The sequence below is a fragment of the Heptranchias perlo genome, chromosome 25 (genome assembly GCF_035084215.1).
Source record: "Heptranchias perlo isolate sHepPer1 chromosome 25, sHepPer1.hap1, whole genome shotgun sequence".
Taxonomy (NCBI): domain Eukaryota; kingdom Metazoa; phylum Chordata; class Chondrichthyes; order Hexanchiformes; family Hexanchidae; genus Heptranchias; species Heptranchias perlo.
In genome coordinates, this window is record NC_090349.1 from 34,856,276 (window position 1) to 34,871,434 (window position 15,159).

The 15,159-nt window shown below is 42.9% G+C and overlaps 1 protein-coding gene across 2 annotated transcripts in view; it reads left to right on the top strand.

The window, feature by feature from the left end:
• naa25 (N-alpha-acetyltransferase 25, NatB auxiliary subunit) overlaps window positions 1–15,159 on the top strand; it is an 86,442-nt gene that overhangs the window by 14,388 nt on the left and 56,895 nt on the right. For both annotated transcript variants that reach the window (XM_068005968.1, XM_068005969.1), the window contains exons 6-9: window positions 1,499–1,606; window positions 2,322–2,400; window positions 3,446–3,557; window positions 13,627–13,716. In XM_068005968.1, the coding sequence (XP_067862069.1) occupies window positions 1,499–1,606; window positions 2,322–2,400; window positions 3,446–3,557; window positions 13,627–13,716 (389 nt within the window). The remainder of the gene's footprint in view (window positions 1–1,498; window positions 1,607–2,321; window positions 2,401–3,445; window positions 3,558–13,626; window positions 13,717–15,159) is intronic.

Here is a 15,159-nt window from a genome sequence, read left to right on the forward strand (position 1 = left end):
GTTGATCTACCTGGTGTCCTTCAGTGTCACCATGCATAGGCTCAGGGTCAGCTTTCATATGTATATTGACAACACCCATCTCTACTTCACCAGCATTTCCTAAGACACCTTCACCACCCCTGTGCTGTCTGTCTGATATTAAGTTATGAATGAGCCCGTATTTCCTCCAATTCAAAAGAGAGAGGACCAAAGCAATTTTTTTGACCATCACTGAAAGCTCTACTTCCTTGCAATTCACGTCAAATGAATGGTTTTGATAGAGTAAATAAGGAGTAACTGTTTCCAGTGGCAGAAGGGTCGGTAACAAGAGGACACAGATTTAAGATAATTGGCAAACGAACCAGAGAGGAGATGGGAGAACATTTTTTTACGCACCAATTTGTTATGATCTGGAATGCGCTGAAAGGGTGGTGGAATCAGAGTCAATAGTAACTTTCAAAAGGGAATTGAATGTATACTTGAAAAGGAAAAATGGGCCAAATGGCTTCCTTCTGTGCCGTATGATTCAATGTTTCCCCTCCCTTCCACTTCTTTCAGACTATCCAAAACCTTGGTGTCATGTTTAACTCCGAGCTCAGTTTCAATTGCCATATTTAATCCAGCACCAAAACTTCTCATTGCCCACCTCAGACCCCTTTCATGCTTTCATTAGGACTGCACTTTTTTCTCCAGCACCCTACTTGTCGGCATCCTGACCTTCATCCTCCACAAACTTCAACTTGTCCGAAGTCCACTGCAAGCATCCTGTGCCATACTAAGTTCCATTCATCAATTTTCCCCTCCATCCATCTCGCTGACCTACACTGGTAATCTGTCCCCCAAAATTCTTGTCCTTGTCTGCAAATTTCTCCACGGCCTCACCCCGCCCTATCTCTGCAACTTTCTCTAGCCTTGTATGCCCTACAGCTTTCTGACTAGCCTTCTGTACTTTTCTCCCTATTCCAGCATCACCATCTGTCATCTCAGACCTACTCTCTGGAACTCCTTCCGTGAATCCCTCTGCCTTTAAAATCTCTTAAGTACACACCTCTCGGACCACGCCTTTGGTCATCTCTCTAAACCCCCCACCTTGTGCCATTTTTCAGCACTAAATGTCAGTTGCTGCGCTGGGGCAGATGGGGCACTGTGCCATGTTGGTGGGGCAAGTGGCATCAGTATTCTCAAGTTGGGTGCAATGTTTTTTCTGTCCTGGGGTAGAAGGACAGCTCCAGAAAAGATGCATGTTCACAATAATTGAACCCAAAACATGTTCTCAGCAGTTGTCTTAAAGGACATTGTGAAAGTTATTTAGCTAAACTCACGGCTCTTTGTATTGAGTCGCAGACCTGATATGCAGAACGAATAATCATAAAAACCGATGACAGTCAATTATTTGTCTCATTATATAGCTGAACAGAGACAGGTGGCAGGGTGGTTATTTTAATTGTGTTTTTAAGAGGACTGAAAATCTATACCTACCCCTTGGATTTCTTTTTAATTGTGTGTATCTTTTATGCAGTCCATTTCAGCACAAGATGAGAAATTATCGAAGACAATGTTTCTCCCCTTAGCGCAGCGCATGGTGGAAAAGATGGTGAAAGAAGACAAGATTGAGGCAGAAGCCGAGGTACAAAAGTGGAAACGTACCAAGTTGTGACTTGTACCTTATCAATCACAGCACTGTGACAAAAACAAAGTATTTTTTGTCTAAGCTTTGTTGTTTTGCTCCTTTTTCTTGGGGTACCTTCATAGTGATCGGGAGTGCGTATGTTGGCTAATTAACTTCTTACTTCTCTCCCTAGCCCTGTTGTATTTCTGTGACAGGTGACTACCAGCTAAATAAAAAAAGAACCCATTACTAAGTTTAGTATTTTTTTTAGTAATTCATTGTAATTTGGTAACCTGTTCCCACATGTTCAGTCTTCACACTCCTATTGCTGAGAGTTCATGTGGATAGCTTGCTCTCAGATTGGAGGCAACTTCCCTTGAAGCCAGCTGTCAGGAAGCACTAGATACTAGACACTCTTCTACCTGTGGGGAAATGCTGCAGTCTTTACATAGTTCATGGTGACTCAGATTAGGGCCAAGCAAGTAGAGGGGAATCAAATCTAGGTTCATTGCCCACTCTTTGATTCCGACTGAAGTTATAACAAAGTTTATAGAGGAGCTCTATCTTAAGATTGTACCCATTAAGACAAGTTTCAGGCTCCCTGTGAAATTATTATTAGCAATTATTAAAACTTTGAACTTAACTTTGATACATCAATGTGACCATAGCCCTCTGATGAATAGATTCTGCATGTGATTTCCATTTGTTTCATACATTATGTTTCTGGTAATAGGTGCAGCTCTACTTGATGATTTTGGAACGACTTGGAAAAGACCAGGAGGCTCTGGAAGTTATTCGAGGAAAATTGGGAGGTAATATGGAAACTAACCTCATTTAAAGATGTTTGTGGGGAAAAAATTGCACAGTACAATATTTTTTCCTTACCCTTCCCCGTCCTTTTCTGAAGATGTAGTTCCACAAGCATGGGTAGCCTTCCACTATCTTACCCAAATGATTATTCTTCATTTAGGTTGGGTAATTGAGTACAGGCATGCTATCCAACCATAGAGGCCATCACAAGCCAATCTAGATTCTTTCTAAACACACACATTTTCTTGCAGGGGTCACTGGATAGACATTAGCAGTGGGAGTCCTGTTGGATTATTTTCTTTTTCTCATGTAATATCAGGAACACTAAAACCAATTGTGTTGACACCCACCTTTGTCCTGGCTTAGATCTGCTAACTTATCATATTAGGGATTGAACCTGAGAGCGTCTTGATCTATGTGGTACATCCCAGGAGGTGCATTTATCTACTCAACTTGTTGGGGGAACTTTTTCGACTTTTTTATATCTCTCCAGTCATGTGCCAACCCAGTTATGTGAGTGGGCAGCTGATTTCGTTCCAGTCCTCTGTCCTATAATGCTGTATAACCATCTGTCAGAAGATGCTCAGTGGAGAAGAGTTTTTCTCTGCCTTCCTGTCGGGAAGTGCCTGAAGTTTGAGTCCCATTGTTCCCCATCCCTGTTTCCGGCAGTGAGATATGTTAGCTCTTGGGCACTTTTGCAGTAATGGATTCTTTGTTTTTTCAGTATGGTTAGAGACAGAGTACAAATCCCTGTGCTCTGACCTAGCAGTGTGCCTTAGTTCCAACCTCCAAAGAGTGCCACTAATCCAGTGTGACAGTTTCCAGTTTGCACATGAGCCATTTTGCAACATCTCTAAGTGAGATTACCAATTTAATGCCACTTAGTGCTGAATTAAGGTCAACTTTGTACTGTGGCCCATGCTTATTAGGAATTAGATTGAGACTGTCCATACTCATTCTCATTGGACCTTTATAGCCAGCAGAATCTCTCTGGGCTGTTTTTGAGTCAGGGAAATAATTATATTATAATTCTGTTTTGCTCCTCAGAAAAACTGACCAGTGAGTTGCAGAGTCGAGAGATGAAATGTATGGTGCTGTACAAGAAGCTGATAAAGTGGCCTGAATGCAATGCACTGTCGAGGAAACTTTTACTGAACAAGTGAGCAGGTCTTCATTTATTTACCTAGAAAAAGCACCTGCTCTTCCATTCTATGAGTGATACATTGCCTTGCAGTTATGTATTCAGAAGGCAGGTCTGTCTTACTGTTTCTCCACAGAAGAGGTGTACCCTGAAGGGTAATTGGATTCAAAGCTGAAGAGTTAACAGTTCTTACTGCCACAGGACCAGCCTCTGTGAATGCAGAGTTTTACTTCTAGTTTCGCTCTCTATTTTCTCTCTAATTTCCCACAACCTCGTGCCTTTAGAGGGAATAGATGCCCACTGGTACCTCACCCAAGTAATGGCATTCACTTGTGACCCATGACAATGAACATAAGACCTAGGAGCAGGAGTAGGCCATACAGCCCCTCAAGCCTGTTCTGCCATTCAATAAGATCACGGCTGATCTTCGACCTCAACCCCACTTTCCCGCCCGATCCCCATATCCCTTGATACCACTAGAGTCCAAAAATTTATCAATCTCAGCCTTGAATAGACTCAAATGAGCGTCCACAGCCCTCTGGGGTAAAGAATACCAAAGATTCTCAACTCTCTGAGTGAAGAAATTTCTCCTCATCTCAGTCCTAAATGACTGACCCCTTATCCTCAGACTATGCCCCCTAGTTCTAGACTCTCCAGCCAGGGGAAACAGCCTCTCAGCATCTACCCTGTCAAGCAGTGTTCAGTTCCATTTGCAGCCCCTCAGATAATGAAGCAGTCCGTGTCCGCATGCAGCAAGACCTGGACACCATCCAGGCTTGGGCTGATAAGTGGCAAGTAACATTTGCGCCAGGCAATGACCATCTCCAACAAGAGAGAGTCTAACCATCTCCCCTTGACATTCAATGGCATTATCATCGCCGAATCCCCTACCATCAACATCCTGGGGGTCACCATTGACCAGAAATGTAACTGGACCAGCCACATAAAATCTGTGGCTACAAGAGCAGGTCAGAGGCTGGGTATTCTGCAGCGAGTGACTCACCTCCTGACTCCCCAAAGCCTTTCCACTATCTACAAGGCACAAGTCAGGAGTGTGATGGAATACTCTCCACTTGCCTGGATGAGTGCAGCTCCAACAACACTCAAGAAGTTCAACACCATCCAGGACAAAGCAGCCCGTTTGATTGGCACCTCATCAACCATCCTAAACTTTCATTCCCTTCACCACTGGCGCACCGTGGCTGCAGTGTGTATCATCTACAGGATGCACTGCAGCAACCCGCCAAGGCTTATTCAACAGCACCTCCCAAACCTGCGATCTCTACCATCTAGAAGGACAAGGGTAGCAGGCACATGGGAACAACACCATCTGCACGTTCCCCTCCAAGTCACACACCATCCTGACTTGGAAATATATCGCCGTTCCTTCATATTCTTTGGGTCAAAATCCTGGAACTCCCTACCTAACAGCACTGTGGGAGAACTTTCACCACACAGACTGCAGCAGTTCAAGAAGGCGGCTCATCACCACAGGGCAATTAGGGATGGGTAGTAAATGCTGGCCTTGCCAGCGACGCCCACATCCCATGAAGGAATTTTTTTTAAAAAGCCCTCTCAGAATCTTATGTTTCAATGAGATCACCTCTCATTATTCTAAACTCCAGAGATTATAGGCCCATTCTACTCAATCTTTCCTCATAGGACAACCCTCTCATCCCAGGAATCAATCTAGTGAACCTTCGTTGCACCGCCTCTAAGGCAAGTATATCTTTCCATAAGGTAAGGAGACCAAAACTGTACACAGTACTCCGGGTGTGGTCTCACCAAAGCTCTGTACAATTGCAGCAGGACTTCCTTACTCTTATACTCCAACTCACTTGCAATAAAGGCCAACATACAATTTGCCTTCCTAATTGCTTGCTGTACCTGCACCTTAACTTTGTGTGTTTCGAGTACAAGGACACCCAAAATCCCTCTGAACACCAGCATTTAATAGTTTCTCACCATTTAAAATATACCCTTCTCCTGTTCTTCCTACCAAAGTGAATAACCTCACATTTCCCCACCTTATACACCATCCGCCAGCTTCTTGCCCACTCACTTAACCTGTCTATATCCCTTTGCAGACTCTTTGTGTCCTCCTCACACAGCTTACTTTCCCACCTAGCTTTGTATTGTCAGCAAACTTGAATACATTATCCCTTCATCGAAGTCATTAATATAGATTGTAAATATCTGAGGCCCCAGCGCTAATCCTTGCGGCACCCCACTAGTAGCAGCCTGCCAATCTGAAAATGACCCGTTTATTCCTACTCTCTTTTCTGTATATTAACCACTCCTCTATCCATGCTAATATATTACCCCCAAACCCATGAGCCCTTATCTTGTATAACAACCTTTTGTGTGGCACCTTTTCGAATGCCTTTTGAAAATCCAAATATACTACATCCACTAGTTCCCCTTTATCTACCCTGCTAGTTACATCCTCAAAAAAGTCAATAAATTTGTCAAATCCGATTTCTCTTTCATAAAACCATGTTGACTCTGCCTAATCATATTATGATGTTCTAAATGCCCTGACCGTTTCCTTAATAATGGATTCCAGCATTTTCCTGACCACTGATGTCAGGCTAACTGGCCTGTAGTTCCCTGTTTTCTCTCTCCCTCCTTTCTTGAATAGCGGGGTTACATTTGCTACCTTCCAATCCACTGGGACCATTCTAGAATCTAGGGAATTTTGGAAGGTCACAACCGATGCATCCATTATCTCTGCAGGCACCTCTTTTAGAACCCTAGGATGTAGGCCTTCAGGTCCAGGGGATTTGTCGGCTTTTAGCCCCATTAATTTCTCCATTACCTTTTCTTTACTAATATTAATTGTTTTAAGTCCCTCACTCTCAGACCCTTGGTTCCTGCCTATTTCTGGTATATTTTTTGTGCCTTCTAGATACAGATACAAAATATTTTTTTAATGTTTCTGCCATTTCCTTATTCCCCATTATAATTTCTGCTGTCTCAGCCTCGAAGGCACCCATGTTTATTTTCGCTACTCTCTTCCTTTTTACATACTTGTAGAAGCTCTTACAATCTGTTTTTATATTTCTTGCTTGTTTACTCTCATTCTATTTTCTTCCTCTATCAATTTTTTCATCATCCTTTGTTGGTTTCTAAAACTCTCCCAGTCCTCAGGCTTACTATTGTTTTTGGCAACATTATAAGCCTCTTCTTTTAATCTAATATTATCTTTAACTTCTTTAGTTAGCCATGGATGGATCACTTTTCTCGTGGAGTTTTTATTTCTCAATGGAATGTATACTCGTTGAGAATTATGAAATAATTCTTTAAATGTTCACCATTGCTTATCTACCGTCATATCTTTTAATCTAATTTCCCAATCTACCTTAGCCAACCTGCCCCTCGTACCTATGTAATTGGCTTTGTTTAAGTTTAAGACTCTAGTTTCGGACTTAAGTACCTCCCTCTTGAACTCAATGTGAAATTCTATCATATTATGATCACTCTTCCCCAGAGGATCCTTTACTATGAGATTACTAATTAACCCTGTCTCATTACACAAGACTAGATCTAAAATAGCCTGTTCCCTGGTTGGTTTCACAACGTATTTTTCTAGGAAGCTGTCTCAAAAGAACTCGCCCTCCAAACTACTTTTGCAAATTTGATTTGCCCAGTCCATATGAAGATTGAAGTCCCCCATGACTATTGCATTACCTTTGTTACAAGCTCCTCTTTTTTTCTTAATTAACACTCTGTCCAACAGTATAACTACTGTTAGGGGGCCTACAAACTGCTCCCACCAGTGTTTTCTGCCCCTTGTTATTTCTTATCTCCACCCATACTGATTCTACTTCCTGATCTTCTGAGCCACGATCCTTTCTCACTGCTGTCTTTATGTCGCCCTTTATTATCAGGGTTATCCCCACTCCTTTTCCATTTTGTCTGTCTTTTTGAAAAGTCAAGTGAATTCTGGCAGGCTTTCTAACTGTGGAGGTTCCACTCAGGCTGATTGTGTCCTCAGCTAGCATCCACACGCTTCCTTCTAGCAGGGTTACTGTTTATTGATCAGAGTAGAACCCCTGGCCAATTTTATTTTCTTTGTTCTGGGGCTGTGGCCAATTGTAGTTGCCCCAATGCTGCTGCAGCTTAGATCAACAATGATAGATAGAATCGTTACAGCAAAGAAGGAGGCCATTTGGCCCATCGAGCCATGCCAGCTCTTTGTTAGAGCAATCCAGTTAGTCCCATTCCCCCACTCTTGCCCTGTACCCCTGCAAATTTTTTCCCTTCAAGTATTTATCCAATTCCTTTTTGAAAGTCATCAAACCCTAATTGGTTCAAATGGAGTTAAGGCTGATGACTTTAACTCATGATGTGGAGATGCCGGTGATGGACTGGGGTTAACAATTGTAAACAATTTTACAATAACAAGTTATAGTCCAACGATTTTATTTTTAATCCCACAAGCTTTCGGGGGCTTTCCCCTTCCTCAGGCTGTGTGGAAATGACAATTTCGAATCCTTTGCATTTTAAGATCACATAACAATGCCTGGTGATTACTGCCCATTGCCAAGGCAATCACAGTGAGCAGACAGAAAGGTGTCATCTAAAAGGCCACTGAATATACAACCCCCCAAAAAAAAAAGAGAGAGAGAGAGAGAGAAGGAAGACAGTCAATGACCCGTTATATTAAAAACAGATAACATTTGTTCGCTGGTGGGGTTACGTGTAGTGTGACATGAACCCAAGATCCCGGTTGAGGCCGTCCTCATGGGTGCGGAACTTGGCTATTAATTTCTGCTCGACGATTTTGCGTTGTCGTGTGTCTCGAAGGCCGCCTTGGAGTATGCTTACCCGAAGGTCGGTGGCTGAATGTCCATGACTGCTGAAGTGTTCCCCGACAGGGAGAGAACCCTCCTGTTTGGCGATTGTTGCGCGGTGTCCGTTCATCCGTTGTCGCAGCGTCTGCATGGTCTCGCCAATGTACCATGCTCTGGGGCATCCTTTCCTGCAACGTATGAGGTAGACAACGTTGGCCGAGTCACAGGAGTATGAACCGTGCACCTGGTGGGTGGTGTCCTCTCGTGTGATGGTGGTATCTGTGTCGATGATCTGGCATGTCTTGCAGAGGTTACCGTGGCAGGGTTGTGTGGTGTCGTGGACGCTGTTCTCCTGAAGGCTGGGTAATTTGCTGCGAACGATGGTTTGTTTGAGGTTGGGTGGCTGTTTAAAGGCGAGTAGTGGAGGTGTGGGGATGGCCATAGCGAGGTGTTCGTCATCATTGATGACATGTTGAAGGCTGCGGAGAACATGGCGTAGTTTCTCCGCTCCGGGGAAGTACTGGACGACGAAGGGTACTCTGTTGGTTGCGTCCCGTGTTAGTCTTCTGAGGCGGTCTATGCGATTTTTCGCTGTGGCCCGTCGGAACTGTCGATCGATGAGTCGAGCATCATATCCCGTTCTTACTAGGGCGTCTTTCAGCGTCTGTAGGTGTCCATCGCGTTCCTCCTCGTCTGAGCAGACCCTGTGTATTCGCAGGGCCTGTCCATAGGGGATGGCCTCTTTGACGTGCTTTGGGTGGAAGCTGGAAAAGTGGAGCATTGTGAGATTGTCCGTGGGCTTGCGGTAGAGTGAGGTGCTGAGGTGCCCGTCTTTGATGGAGATTCGTGTGTCCAAGAAAGAAACTGATTCTGAGGAGTAGTCCATGGTGAGCTTGATGGTGGGATGGAACTTGTTGATGTTATCGTGTAGTCTCTTTAGTGATTCCTCACCGTGGGTCCATAGAAAGAAAATGTCGTCGATGTATCTGGTGTATAGTGTTGGTTGGAGGTCCTGTGCAGTGAAGAAGTCCTGCTCGAACTTATGCATGAAAATGTTGGCGTATTGGAGTGCGAATTTGGTCCCCATGGCTGTTCCGTGTGTTTGGGTAAAGAACTGGTTATTGAAGGTGAAGACATTGTGATCCAGGATGAAGCGGATGAGTTGTAGGATGGCGTCTGGAGATTGGCTGTTGTTGGTGTTGAGTATTGATGCTGTCGCAGCGATGCCATCATCGTGGGGGATACTGGTGTATCGTGCCGAGACGTCCATCGTGGTGAGAAGTGTTCCTGGTTCAACAGGTCCGTGGGTACTGAGTTTTTGTAGAAAGTCTGTAGTGTCGCGACAGAAGCTGGGGGTTCCCTGCACGATGGGTTTCAGGATGCCCTCGATGTATCCAGAGAGGTTCTCACACAGGGTTCCATTGCCTGATACGATAGGACGTCCGGGTGTGTTGGCTTTGTGTATCTTTGGGAGGCAGTAGAAGTCTCCCACGCGGGGAGTACGTGGGATGAGAGTGCGTAGGATGTTTTGAAGGTCTGGATCGAAGGTCTTGATCAGTTTGTTGAGCTGATGGGTGTGTTCTTTGGTCGGGTCTGCGGGTAACCGTCTGTAGTGTTCCTGGTTGTCCAGTTGTCGGTATGCTTCTTTGCAATAGTCCGTTCTGTTCTGTATGACGATGGCTCCTCCTTTGTCCGCTGGTTTGATGACGATGTTGCGGTTGGTCTTGAGAGCTTTGATGGCGTTGCGTTGTGCTCGGGTGACATTCTGGACTGTCTTCCGAGTGCGGCTGATGAATCTGGCATAGACGCATTTCCTGACAGCTTGAGCATACATGTCAAGCTGAGGGCAGCGACCCTCTGGAGGAGTCCAGTGAGACTCTTTCCTCTTCGGTTGCTGTATTGCGGATCCCTCTGTCTGCTGTTCCGGATCGTTGATTGTCTCATTGGGTTCGCTGCTGAAATTTTGTGGTTTGTGGTAGAATTCCCGGAGCCTCATTCTCCTGATGAATTCCTCTGTGTCTGCCGCGAGACTAGTGGGGTCCATTTTGGTAGCGGGGCAGAAATTGAGCCCTTGGCTGAGAACTTCGATTTCGTCTGGTTGAAGGGTGTGGTCGGACAAAAGACTTTAACTCAGGCATCAGGGAGCTCACAGTTACAGATTTTAAATCTTAATTTTACAAGGCAATTTTTAAGTTGCATTTATAATAGGATCAGCTTCTGGGATAGGGTAGATTAGTCGTCATGATACTGGACTAGCAGCCTAGAGGTCATGAATTCAAAACCTACTATGGCAAGGAATAGAAGGATATGTTGATGGGGTTAGATGAAGACAGGTGGGAGGAGGCTTGTATGGTGCATTAACACTGGCATGGACCTGTTTGGCTGAATGGCCTGTTTCTGTGCTGTACATTCTATGTAGTTCTATGTAGCACCAGAAAAATAACCATGAAAAACTTCCAGATTGGGGTAAAACCATGTTCACCATGTCCTTCCATCCCTAGCCGGTCTGGCCTACATGTGACTCCTGCCCCACACTACATGGTTTATTCCTAATTCCCTCTAAAGTGCCCTGGCAAGCAACCTAGTTGCAAACAATTGCTAGAATGTTCAGTAATAAGTTTATCTGATGGACCTGCTTACCAGGACAATAGTACGGTGAATTCAGCCCCCTCGACCCTTCAGAGTTATCTTCACTAACGTTTGGGAATTGATGGTGCCCAAGTTGGGAGAGTGACCCACAAACCAGTCAATCAACAATCTGACAAAGTTGTACTCACAGAATCATATCTGTGACAAGGCCAATGCTTTAATGTGCTTCCAAGAACTTTAAAGCAACCAAAACCAAGATCTGTTCATTGGAATATAAAGGTGCACTATTTGTGACATTGGCTGTATATCACATGAATGCTGCAGTCACAAGTGATTTATTCTTTTGTAAGCCATGCGATACTTGTGTTTGAAAGAGCAGGCATCTGGCCCTTTCCCAAGTCTCTGGTTCCACTGTGAAGTCACCTTGTGGGAGGTGTGAGGATGGTAATGATTCTTGTTGATGTTTTGCTCCCTTTGTTTGGGAGAGTACTGACCCATGGCTGCTTTCTCTTCATAATTCTGTTCCACCAGGATACTATATATCAGTGTTGTACCACTGCAGTCAAATACTTATTAAAGTCAATCTTTTTTTTCCTTTCAATGAATTCCCAAATTAACAACATTTTTGACAACGCCCTTATTACAATCCAATATTCCAGAATTCAGAACCCAGTTTTAACGTAGTAATCATTTTGCTTCTAATATGGCTCTTACACTACTGTGTCACTCAAGCAACGTGCGTGAAGTCCTTGAACCTAATTGATTCAAATGTATTTATAAAATAACAGCAAATCACAACTGAGCAGAAAGGGAATCCACCAAGTATCATAATAAAACGTAGTGTTATTTCCTGCTGACATCTTCTGACTCATTGAGAAATATGAAGTAACGTGGCTTCAATTCAAGTCATGTCCAATAGAATAGTCTTGAGAATGGGAGGGCATTTGACTCGGAAATTTTAAGTGTAATAAAAACAGAAAATGTTGGAAATGTACAGCAGGTTGGTGAAGATCTGAAAGAAAAAGATAGGCGCCTTGCCTCTTCCAGGTGCTGCCTGAGCAGCTGTGCATTTTAACATTTTCTGTTTTCATTTCAGATTTCCAACATTCGTGGTCTTTTTAAATATATATACAGTAAGTTGGTTAATGTTCTATTTTACAAGAAAAGAAATGTTATACCATGTAATGAGCAATGTATTATTCTAATGATAAAGTGGAGATGTGTTCCCCTTGGCTACTAAGTCTGATTGTTAAGCAGCAGCCTTGAGTCATTTAGATTTTAATTGTTGTTTGTTCAAGGAACTTTAAAATTGCTATGTGCTTGTCAATTTAAGGTTCCAGCTCTGAGGCCTAGAGCATTTTAAGATTGTTTTGTATTTAACACAGTAGATATTAATTGTCTCACATCCAATGTGTCTCTCATACCTCAAAGTATCAAATATACAAAGTATGATTTGTTCTTGCACCTGATCGGCTCAAATGTATTAATAAAATAACATTGCAACTGAACAGAAAGCTGTTTACAATCTATATTAATGATTAATGAAGGGACTGAGTAATGTATCCAAGTTTGCTGATGATACAAAGCTAGGTGGGAAAGTAAGCTGTGAGGAGGACACAGAGTCTGCAAAGGGATATAGACAGGTTAAGTTAGTGAGCAAGAAGGTGGCAGATGGAGTATAATGTGGGGAAATGTGAGGTTATTCACTTTGGTAGGAAGAATAGAAAGAAACACATTTTTTTAAATGGTGAGAAACTATTAAATGTTGGTGTTCAGAGAGATTTGGGTGTCCTTGTACACGAAACACAAAGTTAACATGCAGGTACAGCAAGCAGTTAAGAAGACAAATGATATGTTGGCCTTTATTGCAAGGGGGTTGGAGTACAAGGGCTTTGGTGAGACCTCAGCTGGAGTACTGTGTACAGTTTTGGTCTCCTTATCTAAGGGAGGATATACTTGCCTTAGAGGCGGTGCAATGAAGATTTACTAGATTAATTCCTGGGATGAGAGAGTTGCCCTATGAGAAGAGATTGAGTAGAATGGGCCTATACTCTCGAGTAAAGAAGAATGAGAGGTGATCTCATTGAAACATATAAGATTCTGAGGGGTCTCTACAGGGTAGGTACTGAGAGGTTGTTTCCCTTGGCTGGAGAGTCTAGAACTCAGGTGCATAGTCTCAGGATAAGGGGTCAGCCATTTAAAACTGACATGAGGAATTTCTTCACTCAGAGGGTTGTGAATCTTTGGAATTCTGTACTCCAGAAGGCTGTGGATGCTCAGTCATTGAGTATATTCAAGGCTGAGATGGATAGATTTTTGGACTCTAGGGGAATCAAGGGATATGGGGATTGGGCGGGAAAGTGGAGTTGAGGTCGAAGATCAGCCATGATCTTACTGAATGGCGGAGCAAGCTCGAGGGACTGTATGGTCTACTCCTGCACCTATTTCTTAGGTTCCATAAGAACATATTAATGACCAAGTAACATCTTATAATAATTGCCATTTCCTGCTAGCTTTTTCAGAGCTGGGGATTTACAAGCAGCTGCCAACTTAGAGATGAGCTTCCCTCAGCAAAAGAAATAAGTCTCTAATTGACCTCAGGATGTGCCCATCCACAAGCCATTGAACATTGTGGTCTTTGTGCATGAATGTAAGGGCTTATTGTATGTACAGTCGTAAATGCTGTTGCTGTTCTCTTCTAGCCCAGACGACTGGCAGTTTTACTTATCCTACTTTGATTCTCTCTTCCATCTGATTGATGAGGCTTGGACTCCACCCACAGAAGCAGAACAGTAAGTAGTGTGATTATTAAAAAAAATAGTATTTCTGTAAAATGAATTAAAATCATCGCTCTGCTTTCCAATTATGTAACCTCTATAGAATGGAATCAGAGCACCTATTTTCTGAAGCAGGAAGAAAAAGAAATATTTAAGCTCTGCAATGTACTTGAATAATCTGTTATCGCATTAAAATGTGTGGGTGTATATTTTGGAACAGGGCAAATTCCCATTGTGTTCTAGGGTTGTATAAAATAATTTTAAAAATTTAACGGGGTTTTAAGCATACAAAAAAAAAGACAAGCATATAATATTGCCCCAAAAAAGACCATGATAGTGATGTTATATAAAGTATTTTACCTCTGGGAGCATGACACATTTAAAGAAGTAGTAGTAGGGTAGTGACTATCAGTACAAGCCCATGGTCTCTCTGGGTGCAAAAAGGCTTAGAGGTAGGATTGAATATCTAGATATTCATTCTTATGGTGGGGACAAGGCAGATATCTGCCATCCTGGCTGATGCCTAGGTAGATGCAGTGGCAGGCAGTCTATTATCTATGGGTGTTACTAATTTAGATCTACCTTAGATATTCTCACAGGTTTAGTGGCACAGGTTACTCCTGTAAGCCTCTTGCATTGCTGAGTTAACTGCCCTATATCTATCTATATGATAGTGTAACCTAGGAGATATAACATTATATACCTCTTGTTGGACAAACTGGATAACGTAAACTTGCACTGTGTGAGCTTCATCAACATTCTAATAAAACAAAGTCAGTGACATGTCAAATGGTTGGTTTATTTTGCAGAATACACATGACTGAACAAAAGTAGCAAATCCAGACCTTTTACAATTTCTCCTACATCACTTCTGTAACACAAAACAACAAAAAACACACTGCACTATGCTGAAGAACAGACAAAAGTTTCTCTTTTTTTAATATATTTTTTTCGGGTTAGTTTCTTGCTGGGAACATCAATCTGCCAAATCTTAATTTCCAACTTGGGCCAAGAACTGCTGTCTTGCAGCCTTTGCTTGACCTGAACATGGGTTTTTCTCTCCTTTTTGTTAATTCTGAACCCAGCAAGTGGGATCTTGCCATATTAGGAACATAGGAACAGGAGTAGGCCATTCAGCCCCTCGTGCCTGCTCCGCCATTTGATAAGATCATGGCTGATCTGTGATCTAACTCCATATACCCGCCTTTGGCCCATATCCCTTAATACCTTTGATTGCCAAAAAGCTATCTATCTCAGATTTAAATTTAGCAATTGAGCTAGTATCAATTGCCGTTTGCGGAAGAGTTCCAAACTTCTACCACCCTTTGTGTGTATTATCCTAGCAACTGCCCTTGATGAACTTAAATTAATTGAGTAATTAATTGAGTCATCTCAACTACAATGGGTGTGAATGATCATTGAAATATACAAACTAATTTTCATTGTCTGCAGCACACT